Genomic DNA, 19332 nt, shown 5'->3' with positions numbered 1-19332 from the left:
CCCATCATTATTACCCCTCAAACTTTCCTCATATTCCCCATCATTATTACCCTTCACACCTCCCGCCATATTCCCCATCATTATTACCCCTCAGACCCCCCATTTCCCTGATGTTAGTACCCGTGAGAACTTTTTCAACCACCCAGTGTCTGCTCTTGCTGGATCGGATTTCTCGTCTGAGACCAACTGTCCTTGCTAGTGGAATGAGCAAGGAAACCCAGTGTTGGTGTGTGTACCTGAGAGGGCCGGCCCCATTGCTCAGTGGCATCCTGTCCACGCTGCCCCTGTGCAGAAGGCCTCATCCCTCGGTGTCATGGCTGAGTGTTTCAGCCCTGGACTCCGGGCTGCCTGTGGCAACTGGTCCACCTGCCCCCGCGTGTGCCCTGCACACCTTCTCAGAGCTTAACCTGAACGTGGGTTAGGAAGACCTGCTGGGCCCGTGGCTTGGCACGGGTTCAGGATGAAATGAGAAAGTCACCATGAAGCAACTTTAAGGGGCCACGTGCCACGCCAGCCACAGCGACATGCTCTGTGGGGCGGTCACCGTCCCTGCCACGTCAGCTGTCACAGCTCTGTCATTGAAAGGATGTCCAGCCCACTCCGCCGGGAAGCCTTTCCTCACCAAGGCAGTGCGCTAGAGACTCAGATTTGTTATTTTTCTTTGTCAAAATGTTCTTTGATAGAACAGGGTTCTGCAAAGTGTAAATTGGACCCGTGCCTCTCAAAAAAGATAGAGGCCAAACGAGTGAAGTGGGAAGAAGAGTGGGACTGTGTCTGCTGCCCCGTGCCTGCCGCCTTCCCGTCTGTGCTCCAGGAACCCAGCAGAGCGCGGCGCAGGAGGCCTTGGGAACGCTGCGGCGGTCTCCAGGTCAAGGGATGGGGAGAGCCGCCTTGCCCTGCCGTCCCAGGGGCCGTGGCCAGGCACTCCCGTCAGGGGTCTCTAGTGGGCCTGGCAAAGCTGGGCAGCCGGAGTGCCACGGAAAAACTGCCTCCCGCTAACGAGCTGCCCCTGGGACACTCCAGGGACAGGTGTCGTCCTGAGAGCTGGTCTGAGCACCTGGGCCTCATTACTGCCTCATTAACAGCGAGCTGGGAGGGGTCCCTGGGCTGGCCCGGTGTTTTCTGCATGAAGGTCAGTGCCATCCTCAGAGAAGGCGTGGCTGCGTGTCCGGGGGTCATGCATCACATCCGTGTCCCAGGCAGATGTGTCCTCTGCAGGCAGGCTGGCCTGGCGCCCACCCCGGCCTGCTGCGTGCTTCTGCTGTTTGCATGCAGTGACTCACCCTCCCCCCTGGCGGCCCCCTGGCCAGGCGGCGGGTGGGCCTGGGACTCGGTCGTCGGCTCCCGGCTATAAAGCTGGTGCCAGTGGGCTCCGTTATCAGCAGCCATGACACGATTCCTGGTTCCCCCAACCACATTTTATTATTGTTATTCTTAACAATAGCGGGAGTGTTGAAAGGGCATTTAGGGGAGGGAGTGGGGTGATGACAGGTGTGCCAGCTAATTGCTGCAGGAAGCCGCTCTGGGACGTGCCGGGGCCTTTGCAGAAACACGGGGAGTTTATCTGGGCGGCGAAGGGAAGCCCGGGCAGTTCCGTGACGTGAGCACGTGTCCCCCACCTCCCAGTTCTGTTAGGAAAGTGGGCCGTGGGGACGTGTCCCCTATCTGGGGGCCGATCAGGGGGTGGAGAGAGGGATGTTGTGCAGCCTGCTCATGATGGCCTTTGCCAGCTTCGCTCATTTCCTCTCCTGCTGCCAAAAGCCACATGCTGATAGTGGACACGGACAAGGAAGCACAAGTGAAGGAAGAGCCCCAAACAAAGGGAGGCCCCGGCCGCCCCGTGGTCGGCCCCCCTCTCAGACGTGGCCTGTCCGAGGACGAGACTAAAGAGGGGCTTCTCTGAGCCTGGACCTCAGGGACATGCCTCCCCGCGGGGCGCCTCTGCTGGTCTTTCCGGTGGAATCGCCTGCCTGGACCAGCACCAGGCGCCCTTTCCCGGGGCCCACGATCGAGGAGTCAGTTTGTCAGTGATGCCCCTGCTGTCGCAGCCAGGCCCAGGCGGCTGCATGCTGCTGGCTCAGGACATCCCAGGCCCGTGGTGGGAAGCAGGAAGGAGTCCCACCCCTCTGGGAGACCCTTTGCACAGACTCAGCATATTGGGCTGAAAGCATGGCTGATGGGATTTCTGGTTCTTACAAACATTCTGGGCAGAGCGGTGTTTCCCTAATGGACTTTCTATTGTGTTTTCTTGCAGTAAATGAAATAATACGGAACGATCTCTCCAGCACCAACATCCGATCATAGCTGCCCACACGGAACTCACTCGGAAGCCGCGCGGTGTCGGCTTGGCCGCTGACGGTCAAGCTCCGACACAGGACTTCTGAGTAGACCAAACACATCCCTGGTGCCCGTCAGAACTCCAGCTTACTGAAGATTTGCATCGTACGCTCAAAGAAGTAGCTCTGTGACAGGGAGGACGGACCGAAGGGGGCAGGGAAGCGAGTGCGCCTCTCGCGGGGCCCCCCGGGGCACCCCCGGACTTCAGGACTGGAAGTGCCTTATTAACCAGACCCCAGCATCAGGGCGCCATAGGATGGAGCACTGAGTCTGCCACCAGGAGGGTATTTGTAGGAGCAAAAGCTATAAAGACGCTTTGTCATGAGGCTTTCTCTTTTGTATAAATTAGGAGAATACTGGCAAGCTAGGCATTGTGAGAAAAACCTAACACGCGCTTCCTGCTTTTTATCAGCTTCCCTTGGGCTGCAATGTGCAGCCTGTTGCCTTATTCAGCGTATTTTAGGGATCTTTTATTCTGTCCTTTCTGGCGTCACCAGCTCCCTCCCCTGCGTTACCGAAACCATAGGATTGTTAATTGTAGCATGCTAGGGTTTTGTTTTTAATCTGGCTTTGAACGTAGCGCAAGTAAGATGATAGCACAAGATATGTTGCTGGACAAAAAAAGAAGTCTGTCCGCCGCAGGACAGATCTTGCATTTGCATGGACATATTTATGTACAGATAAAGAATGACAGAGTTGGTGATGTGCGGTCTTTGCCCAGCAAGGGCTGCCGAGTTAGCAATAACCCGTATCCGTTCTGGAAAACGCATCTAAGACAAAATCTGGCTTTTCAGCTGCGTCCACGGGGGTGCATCTCCTGTCCTCCGGGTCCGCGTTGTCTTGGGCGGCGCCGCCGGCCGAACTCGTCAGAAAGCCAGGAGAGGCGTTCTTGATGCCCAGATGTTACCAAACAGCAGATGGGAAAGCAACTGTAAATAACATCACGAAAGGACTGTAATATATTTGTTCAGCTGTAAGATTATTCCTTCACAGAAGCCTTACAACTCTGCTTCGTCTAAGAAAACAGTTACCAAAAATGTTTTAATACGCAGCACTTGTAGTTCGTTCCCGATTAGTTACTGTTAACACGTAGGTTAGCTAAGCTCTACTGCTCCCCCTGCATCTGTACAATTAACAGCTTATTACACGTTATTACTCGCCGTGACCTGTTGTTTCACATAACCAAAAAGCATGGTTTAATTAAAACATGTTTAACCCGGTAATTGTGCCTTAGGAATTTATGCCCCCTCCTGGAACATGCCTGAATTGCACCCTCGGGTGGAGGATGTAAGTTACAGTAATTAAACATGATGTTATGGTGGAGAAAGCCCTCCCGCAGAATTATTTTTAAAATGTTCTTCTGTACAATTATGTGTCATCTTTGTTGGACCCCCAGAAAGAACACAAACCTGAAAGCCATATTTGCAGCATTTGCACACAGCTGTGAAGAGCGACGGCGTATGGCTCCTCACAGGCCACGGCCCCGCCTGCCACCCAGACCTTAGCCTGCACTTAGCACCCCAGGACTCGCATGAAACTCTTCTCAGTAAGCTGTCTATGGAAAGGAACCGTTTGGTATTTGTGTCCGCTGTCCTTGTAGTTAGGAAATAGACCCAATAAAGCAATATTTTTTTGCTGGACAATCTGAGCCTGCCAGTGACTCATTACCTGTGTGGAACATTCTGCTGGGTTCTAAGGGATTTTCCACCGCGGGTTCTCGTACTCCTGCCTAGACGTGCATGGGGAAGCCCGCCATAGGAGAGGTGGCTGCGCGGCCGCGTGCGTGGACGCTCCAAACACAGCACCTCAGAAATGCTCCCCCAGGCCCTGTGTGCAGGGAGCCTTCTCCTGAGCCAAATACTCTGATCCGGAGGGTAACCTGGGCTCCTTGTTCCTTGAAGCGACTTGGCCCCTTCCCCGCCCAAAGCTGCTTCAGGCTCAGGGGGATAATGGCATCCGGTTGTTCATAAAACCGTATGAAACCCAGAACTTCTCCAGCAATTACTATTTTGAATTGTCAGAAACAATATTTTGCTTTTAGGGCTTTATAAAATGCAAGATTTCTTGTTTCTTTTGCTAAGATTGAGGTGAAGTTCTAGAAGAATCCTCATCACCTAGCATGTGTGCTTGGCACGCGCCTGCCCCATCAGGAAGAGCAGCCGTGGCCAAGGGGCCTCCGAGGGGAGTTCGGGACGCAGGGCGGGGTGGGGGCCATGGAGAAGAGAGGGCACTCGTGGGGCCCATCACGGGCTGGGAACCCCAGAGCCTGCCAGACACACAGGGCATCAGGAGCTCCGTCCACCCCTCCTGAGGGCAGGCTCGCGGGGCCGCCGGAGCTGGGCTTCCCTCCCTGAAGAATATCCTGGAAGCTCTTAATTTCAAAGAGAGTTTTTATAAACCTGCCCCCCCATTCCCAACAACAGAATTTTATATTCCAGAAACCAAAATATAAATCTATGAAATAAGGGGGTGGTTTCTGCAAAGAGGCGGTGCTTCTGTGGATACCCATTTACTTAGCTTCATTTATTTTAGGTTGATTTTTGTGTAATAAGGAAAACATAACTGCAGGATCACCTCTAGCAAGGCGTGGATGTATGTAGACCAGAACGTCTCCTGGGGAGCTGAGATCGAGGTCAACATAACCCAAGCTGGCCGAGGCTCTGGAGCATCGGGGCCCCTTGCGTGCCCTCCACTAGCCTCCCTCAGCGACCGGGATCGTGCGGCACGTCCCCCAGAACTGTCTGCTGTGGGGGCGGCCGTGCCTGGGGCCTGTGTGGCAGACCCTGGATCGCTTGTCCTCCCTCTGCTGCTGGGATGCCAGCCCTTCCCAAGTTTGAGACCGTGTGGTCTGGAGCAAGTCCAGTAAACATCCAATCTCTCTTCATAACCAAGTGCAGCCCAAGCATAAAAATCCAAGTACGGGAGGATCCATGGCGACTCTGGTTGCTATTTGTGGTGATCTAGGGAGGAAAAAGTTAACGCATTTCGTAAAGGCTGCTCTCTGCCTCCCAGATCCTGGGACTCACGTGGTACTGTGGAGAAGTCGTTCACAATACAAATACACAAAACAGGTAGCCGGCAATGAGGACCTGCCCGTTCTGGTGGAAGATCCTTACAAGGAGCCTCTTAAAAAAATGTATCCTGTGGGGCGCCTGGGTGGCTCAGTTGGTTAAGCGACTGCCTTCGGCTCAGGTCACGATCCTGGAGTCCCGGGATCGAGTCCCGCATTGGGCTCCCTGCTCGGTGGGGAGTCTGCTTCTCCCTCTGACCCTCCCCCCCGCTCATGCTGTCTCTCTCTCATTCTCTTTCTCTCAGATAAATAAATAAAATCTTTTTTAAAAAAGGGGGGGGGCGCCTGGGTGGCTCAGTCGTTAAGCGACTGCCTTCGGCTCAGGTCATGATCCTGGAGTCCTGGGATCGAGTCCCGCATCGGGCTCCCTGCTCGGCAGGGAGTCTGCTTCTCCCTCCCCTCCTCCCTCTTACGCTGTCTCTCATTCTCTCTCTCGCAAATAAATAAAATCTTAAAAAAAAAAAAAAAAAGTATCTTGTGTGGAAAACGTATAGATTATAAGAACACACAGCTTTTGTCCCAGTTTATTTCTCCATTTACTGGATGCATTTATGGAAGGCACGTAACAGGTCTTTGTGGGAAGAAACAGAAAGAAATCACAAATGCAACTAAGAGAGTTCAAATAATGGGGTTTATGCCAGTTACATACAAGGATCCTGCATATCTCAAAGACCCTAAAGTTTGTAACATCAAGTATCGGGAATAAATTATAGGAGTCTTACCATCAATAAACATATTTTACAATAGAAAAAAAAAATCCAAGTACGTTAGCCTCTCCGTTTCAAGGGTGTCCCCTGATCTGAGCGGTCGGGGTCCCCCGCTGGGACAACTCTCCATGCCCCCACTCTTGCTTTAGGGAGGGACCCCCGAACTTTCCGCTTCTGCAGATCCTGCGACATCCCTGTGCAGTGCGCCAACCAACAATGTCTCCAGGAGGGTGTCTCTGCACAGGTGTAGCTGAATACTTCCCCAGAACCACGTCCCACGTTGGAACACAGAGGCTGCGCCGAAGCTGCCATGTTTGAGAGGAGGCACTGGGTGGAGCAAGATGAAGGGCCCGAGTGGGAACTCAGTTTTGAAAAAATTAAATTCACATAAGATGAAATCAACCATTTTACGGTGGACAGTTCAGTGGCGTGGGGTACGTTGAGTACTGTGTGAGGCCACCTCTGTCTGGCTCTAAAGATTCTCGTCGCCCCAGATGGAAGCCTGCGCCCACCGAGCAGTCACCCCACCCCCAGCGCCCAGCCACCTCTGTGGGATCCGTGTGTGTGGACCTGTGTGTTCTGGGCACTTCCATCGGTGGACCCGTACGGCAGGTGGCCTCTGTGTGTGGCTTCCTTCACTCTTGATTCATGCACATCACAGCATTTATCAGGACTTCACCCCTTCTCGTGGCCAAACCCGACTTTGGCCTGTGGACGGAGCGTGGTCTGCGGCCACCTCCACCTCTGGCTCTGGGAACACGCGCGGACAGGCTTCTGTCTGAGCCCCTGTCGGCAACTGGGGTCCACAGCTTGGAGCGTGTGTGTCGGGTGCTTCAGGAACTGTATGTCTTACTTTGGAAGAACGGTTTTCCCGTGCTCAGTCTTAAAATTAGGCTTCCCTAAGACAGACACTGGATCACTAACCTAATCTGCAATCACATATGCGAAGAACATCCTATCTATAATTCTTTATGTCAAAAAAATTAAGAATAAGATGACTAACTGCTGGTTTATGCCAAAGTGGAAAGCGGGTCTCGGCCTCGCGGGTCTCGGCCTCGCGCGTGTCCACCACGGCTGGGCCGCAAGCATCTGAGCCGTTCAGGGGGTGCGGCCAGAGCCCCAACCCTGTTTTACCTCACACACGCGGAAGGACATAGTGGGGCAGCCTGGGCCAAGATGACCAGTGTCCCGGGAAGGAGCGCAGGGTGAAAACTGAAGCGACCAGCTGCCACGAGACTCCCGCGAGCTCCCCGCTGGACCGCTCGGTGTCCTGACCTTTCCGCAAGGAAAGGTGCTGTTTGCTGGGCTGCGTGACCCGCCGACAGCTGCCGTTTCTCACTGGACCCTTGTGTCTGTGACCAGCGTGTCTCAAAGCTGAGCGTCTCCTCCTGCAGGCGCTGCAGCAGCCTCGCGGTCCCCGGCGTAGTCGTCAGGACCTCCCTCATTCTTCCCAAAAGGAGGGGGAGATGCTGATGGGGACCCGTTCTGGAGGGAGGTTCAGTCACATCTGGAAGGAGGGAGCGGCCATCGGCCCTTCCCTCCGCCGGGGCTGCCCCTCCTGGAGCCTGGCCTGGGCCCCACAGACTGTCCCCGCTGCCCGTCGGCCCCCGGCCACCAAGAGCGCCACTGTCCACCCAGTCTCCTCTGGAAGAAGTGCATTTTCCAGACCCTCTGTGGTTTGTCTCTGAAGGGACCGAGCTGTGAGTGTTGTCGTTGGGGCTCCTGGAAGCACGCTCCCCACTCACGCTGCCCAGTCACTGGTGTGGGGGCTCTGGGGTCCGTCTCCGCGGCACTGGGAGGCCCAGATTCCACCATCAGAGAGTCATTCCTGTGGTGTGAAGCTGTGTCCACCGTTTAAAGGTGACGCCTGTGGTTGGAGGGTGCTGGTGCCCTGGTGTGAGGGAGTCTCCGTGTTTTCCTGGGAGCTGGTGTCCATGGGAGACGGCAGCAGCTCTGAGCCCTGAGGGAGGAAAGGGGCCGGGACTGCCCCAAAAACATTGGCTGAGGCCAACAAAGCCACCGTCCACCACCAGCTCCCTGCACTCTAATCACCGGCACGGCCAGTGTGGACAGTAGCCCCTCGGGGACAGCCAGACCCAGCCCCCTTCTTGCACCTCCATGTGTGGACAGCGTGGCCGGACACCCCAGGCTGCCACCCAGAAAGCCATGGGGGCACAGAGTCTCTCTGTGATTTTGGGGGACCCCCTTCTCCTCCTGCAGAGAAACGATTCTCGATTTGGTGCAGTCAGCGACCAGGCACAACTCGTACCAAGTGCTCCTTTTGTTTGGGGCATGTTCTAGAAGTGTGGTGTAGACTTCCTCCTGAGGAGAAGAGCCATTAACCTCCAGGGGCAGTCTGATAGGGTGGGGAGAGCCACAGGGGGCAGAGAGCCGGGGGCCGGGGAGACCTCGCAGGAAGGTGGCGGTCTAGCCAGCACTGGATGAGGTGAGATTGTCCTGAGCAAGAGCGTCCCACGGGGGCAACCACCAGTGAAAAGGTCCTAGGGCAGGTGCACCTGATGCTCAGGAGAGGCCAGGAGGGACAAGCGGATGTCCCCGCAGACCCACAGACATGCGAGGGAGAGGTAGAGAGGACAGACAGATGGAGACAGACGGAGAGGGAGCAGGGACCAGATGTCCCCGGCATTTGTTTAGAACATCAGGGAGATCTGTGAGGAAACTAATAATCATGAATTCACAAACACTAATAGTGAAATAAGAAGAATCCAGGTCACACTAATCGGGAAGGTTTTGGTGAAAGTGAAAGGGGTCAGATTTGGGGCCCAAGCAGGTGTGGCTGGGGAGAGGAGACATGGCTGGGGTGACCCCCCCCCCCCGACGGAGACCTTGGCCCCGCCCTCCACCACACAGGCTCGGGAGGCTTTCTCTGCACCTCCCCCCGTGCCCAGCCGGTCCTCGTCCTGGACGGAGGCTTTTCCTGCCCCACCCGCGGCCCCTCACCTCCTAAGGTGTAAATGTCGGGCACGTCTCACTGGGCACTATGTCCTGACAGGACACTTCAAGGACAGGAATTCTGTTCCAGGGCTGATGTTCTCTTGGCATCTGTTATGGATCGTATGTGTGGGTCCCCCAGAATCCCTGCCTTGAAACCCCAACCCCAGCGTGACTGTGCTCGGAGGTGATTACAGGAGCCCACGTGGTGAGAGGCGGCCACCGTGTGAGGAGGAAAGAAGATGGGTCTGTACGCCTGAAACTGCCCCTGGACTCAGGCGTGCGCCGTCCCTCCTCGTGTCCCCGCGGCAGAGCCTGTTCCAGCTGGAGAGATGATTGGTGTTCCTCGTGCCACGTGGAAAAGGGGGTGAATTTGAATACTCCTGATCAAGGGGACTAGCACCAGTGGTCCAGCTGGTAATGATGGCCACGTGCAGCGCCACTCTTTATTTGGTCTGTTTTTTTCTTAACTTTATTTAAAAATAATTATAGATTCCCAAGAAACTGCCCAAAAAATGTACAAAGAGGTCCCACTGGATTTTCACATTTCTCCCCAAAACAGGAAACCGGCATTGGTACAATATAGAGAACTTACTCAGACTTCACGGGTTTGACAGGTGCGCACGCGTGTGCGTGTGTGTGTGCACGTGTGGTCCCGGGCAGTCTTGCCTCACCTGCAGGTTCCTGTAGCCACCAAGACCAAGGACAGCCATCTCCGTCGGCCTCACGGCTCTGGCCACGCCGGCACCCTTCCTGCCCCCACGGCCACTCATTTGCTCCCCGTAGGTACAGCCCTGTTACTTCTTGTCGGTGGAATCGTGCAATGTGTTACCTTTTGCGAGAGGCTTTTGTCGCTCAGCAAGTTGTTGTGCGTATCAGCAGTCCGTCCCTCTTCCTCGCTGAGCAGAATTCCGTACGAGGAGGAGCGCGGCTTGTCTAAATGTTCACCCAGGGACGGGCACCTGGGCGTTTCCCTGGGGCTCTGGCTGCTTTGGCTGAAGCCACCTGGACGTTGCACACACGCGTTTTCAGCGTGGGTTTGGGTGAATGTTTCATTTCCCTGGGATAAAGGACCAAGGGAGCAAATGCTGGGTCCTAGGCCGAGTGCATGCTTCGTGCGTAGAGCTACCCGAATACTCTCCTGAGTTGCCCTATCATTTACCGCTCCCTCCAGCAAGCCGCGAGCTGAGCGGTGGTACTTCAGCCACTCGGGTCGGTTTAAATGCACGCTCCCCGGGGGCTACCAGTGTCCGGCATGTAAGCCCTTAGCTGCCATCTGTGCAGGCCTCCTCAGTGAAATGTCCCTTTGTGTCTTTGCCCATTTTCTAATGGGACTGTTTTTGTTTTGTTTTGTTTGACTTTATGCACTCTATATGCAAGCCCTTTGTCAGATCTGTGGTTTGCAAGTAGTTTCTCCCAGTCAGGAGCTTGTCTTCTTAGAGATCATTAGGAGAGGAAAACTGTTTAATTTTTAGCTGAGGCGCAGTTGGTCAGCATTTCCTTTGATGGGTTCAAGCCTCGGCCCTAAGACTTCCTTCTGTGTTCTGTCCTAGAAGTTTTATAGTTTTGTGTTTTACATGTAAGTCCATGATCCCTTTTGAGTTAATTTTCTGTATAAGGTGTGAAATTGAGCTTCATTTTCCCCTCACACACCCGATTTGTGGAAAAGGCACATCTGTTTTTTGAACATATTGGTGTGGGTTTATATCTGGGCTCTGTCTTGTTTTCCCCGATCTGCGGGTCAGGCCCCCCCTTGAACCCCACACTGTCTGCACTCCTATAAGTCTCAAAATCCCACTGAGCAATTTCTCCCACCGTGTCCTTTTCCAGAATTGCCATAGCTATCCAAGGTCCTGTGTCTTCCCATGTACATTTTACAATAAACTTGTCTATGTCTCCAAGAAGCCATGTTGGGTGTTACAGAGATCGTATTAAACCTCTATGCCAATTTGGGGAGAACTGGAAACTTGTGAGCTTTGTTAGGTAGGACCAGAACAGCCTTTAGTCTTGGGCTAATCTTTCCTGCTATTAAGGCAAAACGCTTCTGAGCACACTGCCTGGTTTTCTGTGAACTGCGCACCTTTCTGTTCTGGGAGTCCTATGTGAGGTCCAGTATTGCCCCCTCGAATTGTCCGGGGAGGCTCCCTGCCAGGCCTTGGGGAATGCCTCCCGTGGGCGCGCTGACCGGCACTCACGCTCTGCAGCTGTTCGCGCCCTCCCTCCGGGCGGCTCTCTCCTCTGCCACCTGCACCCACACCACAACCTGCCAGCCCACCTTGTCTCTGTCCCCGTCTAGGGGTCACTCTCCCTCGTCGCCTGAGGTGGAATGTATAACACGTTTCATAGATTTTCCCCATTTTTTGCTTGTTTGGGTGAGAGGGTAAGTCTGGTCCCTGCTAGTCCGCCGTGGCCGAGCACAGAAGTTGTGGTGCTTGATGCTTCACAGCTTCTCTGGCATGTTGTCGTTGGGGCCGTAGCCCATCTTCCACGTTCCCTGCATTTGGGGCTACATAACAATGATGCTATTCACACAAAAACAGCATGTCTAGCCAAGAGAGTGGCTTGTGATCATGAGATATGCCTTGGGGCCCCACTTAATTTTAATCGGAAAGGAAAGCATCAAACAGAGGCTGAAAAGCAGCTCTAGCTGCCAAATATGCTTTTTACCTGAAGAACAAAAGTATCCCAAGGAAGAGACAGGTTTTCATGGTTTTTGTAAAAGCAACAGAGAAGCAGAAATGTGTCTGTGTTCAGGTGGTGCAGGAATATTTCCCTCATGGCTTTGACATCACATTGTCACTGGCGGGATTGTCCATGCTGAGCGCCCCCCTCCCCGCACCACAGGTGCTCACTAGGCTCACCCCACAGCCTCTCGAAGGTCAAGCTGCTCCCTCGGGACAGCCATTAACCATCTCACCCCAAAAACACAAACCCAGAAACCAACAGTGAACTGTCAGCACATCTAGCTTTATAGCCAGAGAAGGAAGACCGCTGAATTTTGAGGATGTTTCTACCTTCTGTGTTTTCATGGACTGTACCTGAAAAACATACTAACCAAGACTACCTTAATTTAGAATGTGGGATGACTGGACATTAATCATATTTGGCTGGTTCAAGTTCACTTTTCAACTTTTTAGTGAGAAAGGGGTTTGCCAGGCAATTTAATCACTTAAAGTAAGATGTAAGTGCTAGTCCTACACAACAGTTTGAAGGACGTTAGGGACATTCATTGTTTGCAGGCAAATAAGGCTACTAATTACGAGACTTTTTTCCTATTAACTGAAGCAGGCCCAGCAGGACTTCAACTTGAAAATATACTATTAGCAATTAGTCCCTGTAACTACATGTACTTGAAAGGAATAAAACATTTTTTAAGAAGTATACCCCGTAACCCAAAATTTTCACTAATTTAGATTCCACTTAATCTAGACGATAATCACACAAAGCTCATGAACATAGTTCAACTATGGTTGTCAAAGTATTTTTCAATTGTGCTGTTCCTTATTTGACTCTCAAAGCCATCCTGTGGGGAAAACAAGGCAAGTCCAAACCCAATCTATAGATGAAGTTACTGAGACTGGGTTGGGGGGGAGGGCGTATCTTAGAGGTAACTTGTAAGGTTACAGAGTTTTCTCATTGTGCTCATGCTTTGAAGAGAGAACCTGACCTTCATTCACTGATTCATGTACCGTTCATCCATCCATCCACACACCCATCCTCCCACCCATCCATCTATCCTTCCACTTATCCATCCACCCGTTCATCCATCCATCCACATACCCATCCACTCACTCATCCATCCACTCACCCATCCACCTATCCACCCATCCATCCATCCATCCATCTATCTATCCATCCACACACCCATCCTTCCATCCATCCACACATCTATCCATCCATCCATCCATCCATCCATCCATCCATCCATCCATCCATCCATTTATCCAGCCACCCATCCACTTATCTACCCGTTCACCCATCCATCCACCCATTCATTTATCCATCCATCCATCTATCCTCCCATCATCCATCCATCCATCCATCCATCCATCCATCCATCCATCCATTTATCCAGCCATCCATCCACTTATCTACCCATTCACCCATCCATCCACCCATCCATTTATCCATCCATTCTCCCATCCATCCATCCATCCATCCTCCCATCCATCCATCTATCCATCCATCCATTCATCCATGCATCCATCCTCCCATCCATCCATCCATCCATCCAACCATCCATCCATCCACACACCCATCCTTCCATCCATCCACACATCCATCCATCCATCCATTTATCCATCCATCCATCCTCTTATCTACCCATTCACCTATCCATTCACCCATCCATTTATCCATCCATCCATCCATCTATCCATCCATCCATCCATCCATCCATCCATCCATCCATCCATCCTCCCATCCACCCATCCATCCAGCCATGCATCCATCCTCCTATCCATCCATCCATCCATCCATCCATTCTCCCATCCATCCATCCAGTTACCTACCCATTCACCCATCCATCCACCCATCCACTATCCATCTATCCATCCTTCCACTCTCCACTCATCCACCCACCTAACCATCTGTATATCCATCCATCCATCCACCTACCCATCCACTCATCATCCATCTGTCCACTCACCCATCTCTCCATCCATCCATTCCCACTGAGTTGACATGTTTTGCATATGTTTCCTCACTGACATGTCCCCACACAGCTGATGCTGAGATTCTGTCATCATTCTACAGCAGAGTGTGTTACAGCCCAGTAAGGCTATGGCTCACAGGGTTGGGGCAGGCAAGCCCTGAGAGCAGCTCCATTGATTTAATTAATTCAGGCTCTGCCTAAGTCACAGTCAGTAAACTGAGACAGCACTGAATATCTGGCAGGAAGAGCTGAGCAGTGGAGGGGGAGGGACCCGGGACAGCTTGGGGTGAAGGGTCTGGGCTTGGCTGTCTCAGGAAGCCTACCTTCCTTTCCCTGTCCCCATAGGCTGCCCCCATAGGGGTCCCTAGAGCTTGCTCTCACCCTCCACACGTCACCCTCTCTCAGGCCCCATCCTGCTGCCTTCCTGTGGCAGCGAGATTTAGGTTTCCTTGTGTCTGCTGGTTGTCATTTCCAGGTAGATACGAATCCCGACCGAGGGCAGCTGGCCCCGCAGGCCTGGCTCTTTCTCCCCTCGTGTCTTCATCAGGTGCCCTCAGCCAGGCCACCCTCCCATCCTGGATGCTGGTGATGGATGGGCAGCGTCCCCTCAGCTTGGATCTCCTATTACTCCTGGAGCCAGAGCAAAGCAGGAGGTGGAGACCTAGCCGCCCTGCCTGGGGCTTCCACAAGACTAGAGGTCTGGATAGCAGGCCCTCAGGAGAGGGGCGGCCCTCTGGGCAACTCCCTCATGCTGCCCACGGGGGCATGGGTGCCATGAGCAGGAGCTGAATAGACCGAAGCCCCATAGTAGACCGCACCCGAGGTTTGTAACCTGAGGTACCAGCTGTGGTACTTCATTTCCTAATTTCTCTGTGTTTTCCTGTTTGTCATTCACAGCAACCCAGACACTGTGTTTGTGCTTGGGCCCCAAGCCTGACACACCGAGGTGGGCATGCTGGACGCTGTGCCCTGCAGTGGGGGCGGCCCTTCTGTGGGGCTTGGTAGTCTTCTGAAGAGAGACTTGGGGAGCCTTCCTTACACCCCGCCCCCTTGCCCATGCCCTGGTTACTTTTCTGCCTCGAGCACCCCCGGGGCCTGTGACCACCCCGAGTCAGATCTGCCGCCAGCTTATCATGTCCCCGGACTGGGCTTAGGGTTAGGTGGCAGGGTGCCTGGCGGGCCCCGGCCCTGACCAACCCACTCCACATCCTATGCCCTGCCCTGCCAGGCCAGCCTCCAGAAGACACTTGATAAGCAGTTGCGGCACTGACATGTCTCACAGGTGAGGGAGGGCAGACCCTCACTCAGTCCTGAAGCTAAAGCCTGCCAATCGGCTCTAAGCAGCTGTGGGCAGGGCTTTGGCCTGTCAGCCCCCATGGGCTCTTTCCCAGGTGACTCCTCCTCGGAGAGGCAGGTGGGAGCCCAGCCAACCTGAACAGGGGAGGTCAGCCCCCTGCCTTCCCCTGCCTCGGGTTGGGGCAGGTGGAGGGCGGCCCGATGGCTAAAGCAGAGAGGGCTCCCTTGGGCCAGGGGGTCCTGGAGAAAGGTTCGGAAGAAGGGACAATGTGAAGGGTAGGTCATGTCCTGCATGGGGTGGCCTGGACCTTGGCTCCTCTGCCCATGTGGTCATGACCCCCTGTCCCCTGAGGGTCCCTCCTGTGGGTGGGGAGGGTGGACGGGGCCCTCTACAAGCTGTCTTCTAACATCTTCGAGCAGGTGGTTCTAATCCTTCTGACATCAGCCTTGCAACCTCGCCCCCTTCCGCTCACCACTTCATGGCTCCTAAAGAGGCAGGCCGGGCTCTGCCTCTGCCCTGGGCTCCCAGCAAAGGAGCCCACCGCCCCACCTTGGAGGAGAGATAGAGCCTTTTCTCTCCAAGCACACTTTCACCCGCTGTCTGCTCAGGCCGTCTCCCCATACGGCAATCTGTACCATCAATCGGCTATTCTCCAACAAACTTCAGCTTCCCTGCGCCCAGGGACTGAGCTGAGTAAGGTTTCCCTGTAATTCACAGAGGTGGGAGCAGCTCCACTGAGCCTGCAAATCTGAAATGTGCTGATTTGTTTTTGTAAAATAAAAAATGGCCATAGTCGTATCTCTGAGCTGGGGAAGGCCCTGCTGTGTCTTTTGGGGGGGTTGACGGGGGTTTGTGAGGTAGGGTAACATGGCAGCAAGTCTGAAGATGGCAGTCCAGGGACACATTGGGGGAAAACCTCCAACGACAGTTTTAAACTCCACTAACCCAGAAACCCATTGACCAGATCATCTATTTCCTGATTACTCCAATAACGAAACATTTCTGGACTGTGCTTTGATGTGTTGTGATGAAATCGCAGGCCAGCGTTTCTTCAGTGAGGAGTGGGGGTCTGCTCCTGGCAGCGCTGGACCTGTGGTCTCGCTGACTGAGCAGGGTGGCCGCCGTGAAGGAGCCACACCCAGGCTAACAGGGTGGACCTGGGGGACGCCTGGCTGCAGAGAGCAGGCCCAGGGGGTGTTGGCAGTGAGAAGGCTGCCGGCGGAGAGGTGAGCTAAGAGTCAGGTTGGACCCCAGAGCAGGAGGCAGTCTGGTTGTGGATAACGGTCAGCCGCAGGTCACAAGCTGAGCCGGGGTTAGAGGACATTCTCATTAGAAGCATCTGTGTTTGTGTGGAGAACCTCTCGGCTCCAGGAGGAAAGTCTGGTTTTGTTCACCCTGCAGGACCCCTCCTCCTCCTTCAATAAAGAAATCATCACCCATGGCTGGGAGCCTGGCTCCGTAGCCCAGGGCCTGGAGCTGGACCAAGATGAAATGCACGGAGGGGTTTAGAGGTCCCTGGGGCATCGGCTGAGCAGACAGAATGGTCACATCTGGTGTCCCTGCTCAGACTTGGGCTGAGTCCCGGGTGGGGTCTGAGTGCAGAACTGGGGCCGGCGTGGGAAGGTATTATTACAGAAGAAAATGGGCACTGGGTCCTGTCCTTGAGAGCACCAAGAAGTGCAGGAGAGCGTGCCAATGAGGGAATGGTGCGGGACGGCCTCTCCCGCTCACAGATCAGCGGCGGGAGCGGGCGCACGCGCAGGGGGTCGCCAACCGCAGTCAGGGACAGATGGCTCCATACACGTCCTTCCTCTTCCTCCATCCGCCACCCTTTGAAACCCTGCGTAGAATTTGCAGATAGGGAGCAGTCAGTGGGGTTTTGGGGGGCTGCTACAATGTAACCATTTGTATCTCTGGTGTTTCAAAGACACACCCTGCTTGCGCTCCTCCGGGCTCGCCAGCCTCACTGCCGTCTAGCGGGTCTTAAACCCCAGTTTTAGGTCTTCAAGGTGACTCATTTTTGTCAAAGAAGTGCTGTTTTCCGTCATCCAAAGTCGACCCCTTCTCTCTGTGCCCTTAGAGTCAAAGACTTTCCTGACAGAAGAGCTCACGTTGTCGAAGCCACATGTCCACGGCGACTTCCATTGGTAACTGGTCCCCAGTGCGCTGGGGCTCTGTGCCAGGGACACACCTGGGGAGTTGGGGAAGCAGCAGTGCTCGGGGTGAAAGCCAGATTGACCTGAAGCCATTGGTGGAGAAAGGGGAATCTGGGGTCGGGGCGCTTTGGCCAAATGGTGGGAGCTGGGTGTGAGGACAGACCCCTACCCCACAGAGTCCTGGGCCTGGGGGCTCGACAAAAACACATCAACAGCGAGTGCTTGGCTGAGGTTGGTGGCCAGGTGTTGATAGGACGGTGACGTGCTCTCTGGGACGCTCTGCACTCAGCGTGCCCCAACTAGACCCATCAGTGCGTGCTTTGTTCATGAAATAAGGGTGTGTTGCTTCCCATCTTTTGTCTTGGTGGGTGAGCAGTACTTTTTTAGCAAAAAAGTTGTGGTTTGTAAAGCAAATTTACCATTGCTTGCAGCAGGGCTTGCGCTGAGATATGATCTACGTCGTCAACCTCCTGAAGCCAAATCTCAGTTTAGCTTCAAATATAAGTTTAGAAAATTGAAGTCGAAGAGCTCACTGTTTAAATTGTAAACACTTTAATAAAAGCCCCCAGGAGTTCCTCGAGCCTAAATGCAGTGATAGTAGATTTAAGAATTGAAAGAAGCAAGGCTCTCCCTCCCTGACACTCCTGGCCTCCCCTGGAGTCACGAGCTGCACTCAGATGACACGAGGGGCATCAGCCTAGAGATGCCACCCCCTCAATGGGTCAGGGACACTCCTCCCGCCAGGGCAGCCCTGTTCCTCAGGATCACTCTCTGGAGACACATGTCCAGTTGCTTTGCTTTGGGCCAAGGAGAGAAGGCCCAGAAAGGGTAAGTGATGTCCAAAATCACACAGCCAAGGGCAAGAGTTTTCAGAGACGGAGCTGGGGTCTGTGGCCGTTTGCCTGATGTGGCCCCAGCTCTGCTCCCAACGCCTCTGTGATGAGCGCTGGTGACCCATTCTCCTCATGCTTGTGACCACGATGTGCTGGTTGGTTGCACACCACTTCCTTACGTATCGTGTGTCCCTCGGGAAGGAGCGAACAGGAGCTACACGCGCCTGCTGACTGCCGCACAGTCAGCAGGTGCTCAGCAAACACGAGCTGAAGGATCCAGGGAGTGGACGGAGCCCCCGTGTCACAACGGAGAGGCCCAACGTTGGGGCAGCTCACGGCCAGGCAGCCCCACCTGGAAGCCAGGCTTTGGTTTTGGCACAAATGCATCTGTGTAGACTCCACTGAAATGCCTGTGTCTCTACTCCTGAGTCTGTGGAAGGAGAGCTGGTCTCCAGGCTCCCTCATGCCCTCCACGCGGTCACTCTCAGGAGGAGCTTCCAGTGCTCTGGGAGTGTCCCAGTTCAAGCCTGTCCCCTCAGGATCGTCCCCTCAGGCCTGTCCTGTCAGGGTCGTCCCCTCAGGCCTGTCCTCTCAGGGTCATCCCCTCAGAGTTGTCCTCTCAGAGTCATCCCCTCAAGCCCATCCTCGGGACCAGAGCCACCCACAGCTGCCAGAGAGAGAGGCGCAGGGGAGATCCCGCACTCAGGGCCATTCTGATGGTGGATGGAACCTCAGAGGAAAGGGGACTCCAGGAGAGGAAATGGTGGGGGTCACCACTGGCTGTGTCCCTCTGAGCTTGAGAGAAAGAAGAAAGCCGACCCTCCCAGGGAGCTCCAGCCTGGCACCCGCTGGGCCTTCCACATGCCGTGGGAAGCCCGCTCCGTGCGTCAGCCGGCCGTGAGCTCACCCCGGAGCAGGGAGGAGGACCCCGGGGGGAGCAGTGCTGTCCGGCCTCAGAGCAGCAGCTCCTGGGCAGCCAGAGGCCACTTGGCACCCCAACTGCAGAGCCAGCTGGAGTACCCCCAAGCATGCGCAGGGGCGCCCAGCCAGCCCCGGCAGCCAGCTGCAGTTTTATTTAGCAAGTGGGACAGTCTGGGCTCCTGCAGGAAGGCGGCTCTGCTCCAGCGGCGGAGGGGTCTCCCGCCTGCTTCTGTCCTGCCTTCCCTTACTGCAATTACAAGAAGGTCCTCTCGGAATTAAAACCACTGAAGAAACAGCTACTGAGAGGAATGCACAGACTCCCCGGTTCACAGGTTTGCTCAACACTTACCGAGGACGCCTCCCGGGCACCGTGTCCACTGCTGGGGAGACACAGCGCCTGTCAGC

At 54.5% G+C, this 19332-nt stretch overlaps 2 protein-coding genes across 2 annotated transcripts in view; both read left to right on the top strand.

The window, feature by feature from the left end:
* Positions 1 to 3980, top strand: part of NFATC1 (nuclear factor of activated T cells 1) — a 49882-nt gene extending 45902 nt beyond the window's left edge. The window contains exon 5 of the mRNA XM_081800985.1: positions 2255 to 3980. Within this exon, the coding sequence (XP_081657111.1) occupies positions 2255 to 2304 (50 nt within the window). The 3' untranslated portion in view covers positions 2305 to 3980. The remainder of the gene's footprint in view (positions 1 to 2254) is intronic.
* Positions 3981 to 4098: 118 nt separating this feature from the next.
* Positions 4099 to 6164, top strand: LOC102730497 (small ribosomal subunit protein bS18m-like). The gene is made up of 2 exons (XM_006746558.3): positions 4099 to 5473; positions 5879 to 6164. The coding sequence occupies exons 1-2, from the start codon at positions 5268 to 5270 to the stop codon at positions 6111 to 6113; spliced, it is 441 nt and encodes a 146-aa protein (XP_006746621.1). The 5' UTR covers positions 4099 to 5267; the 3' UTR covers positions 6114 to 6164.
* The last annotated feature ends 13168 nt before the right edge of the window (positions 6165 to 19332 follow it).

The sequence above is a fragment of the Leptonychotes weddellii genome, chromosome 13 (genome assembly GCF_054177405.1).
Source record: "Leptonychotes weddellii isolate Sample4059 chromosome 13, ASM5417740v2, whole genome shotgun sequence".
Taxonomy (NCBI): domain Eukaryota; kingdom Metazoa; phylum Chordata; class Mammalia; order Carnivora; family Phocidae; genus Leptonychotes; species Leptonychotes weddellii.
The sequence above is the reverse complement of the archived record's forward strand: the minus strand, read 5'-3'. Positions and strand labels throughout refer to the sequence as shown.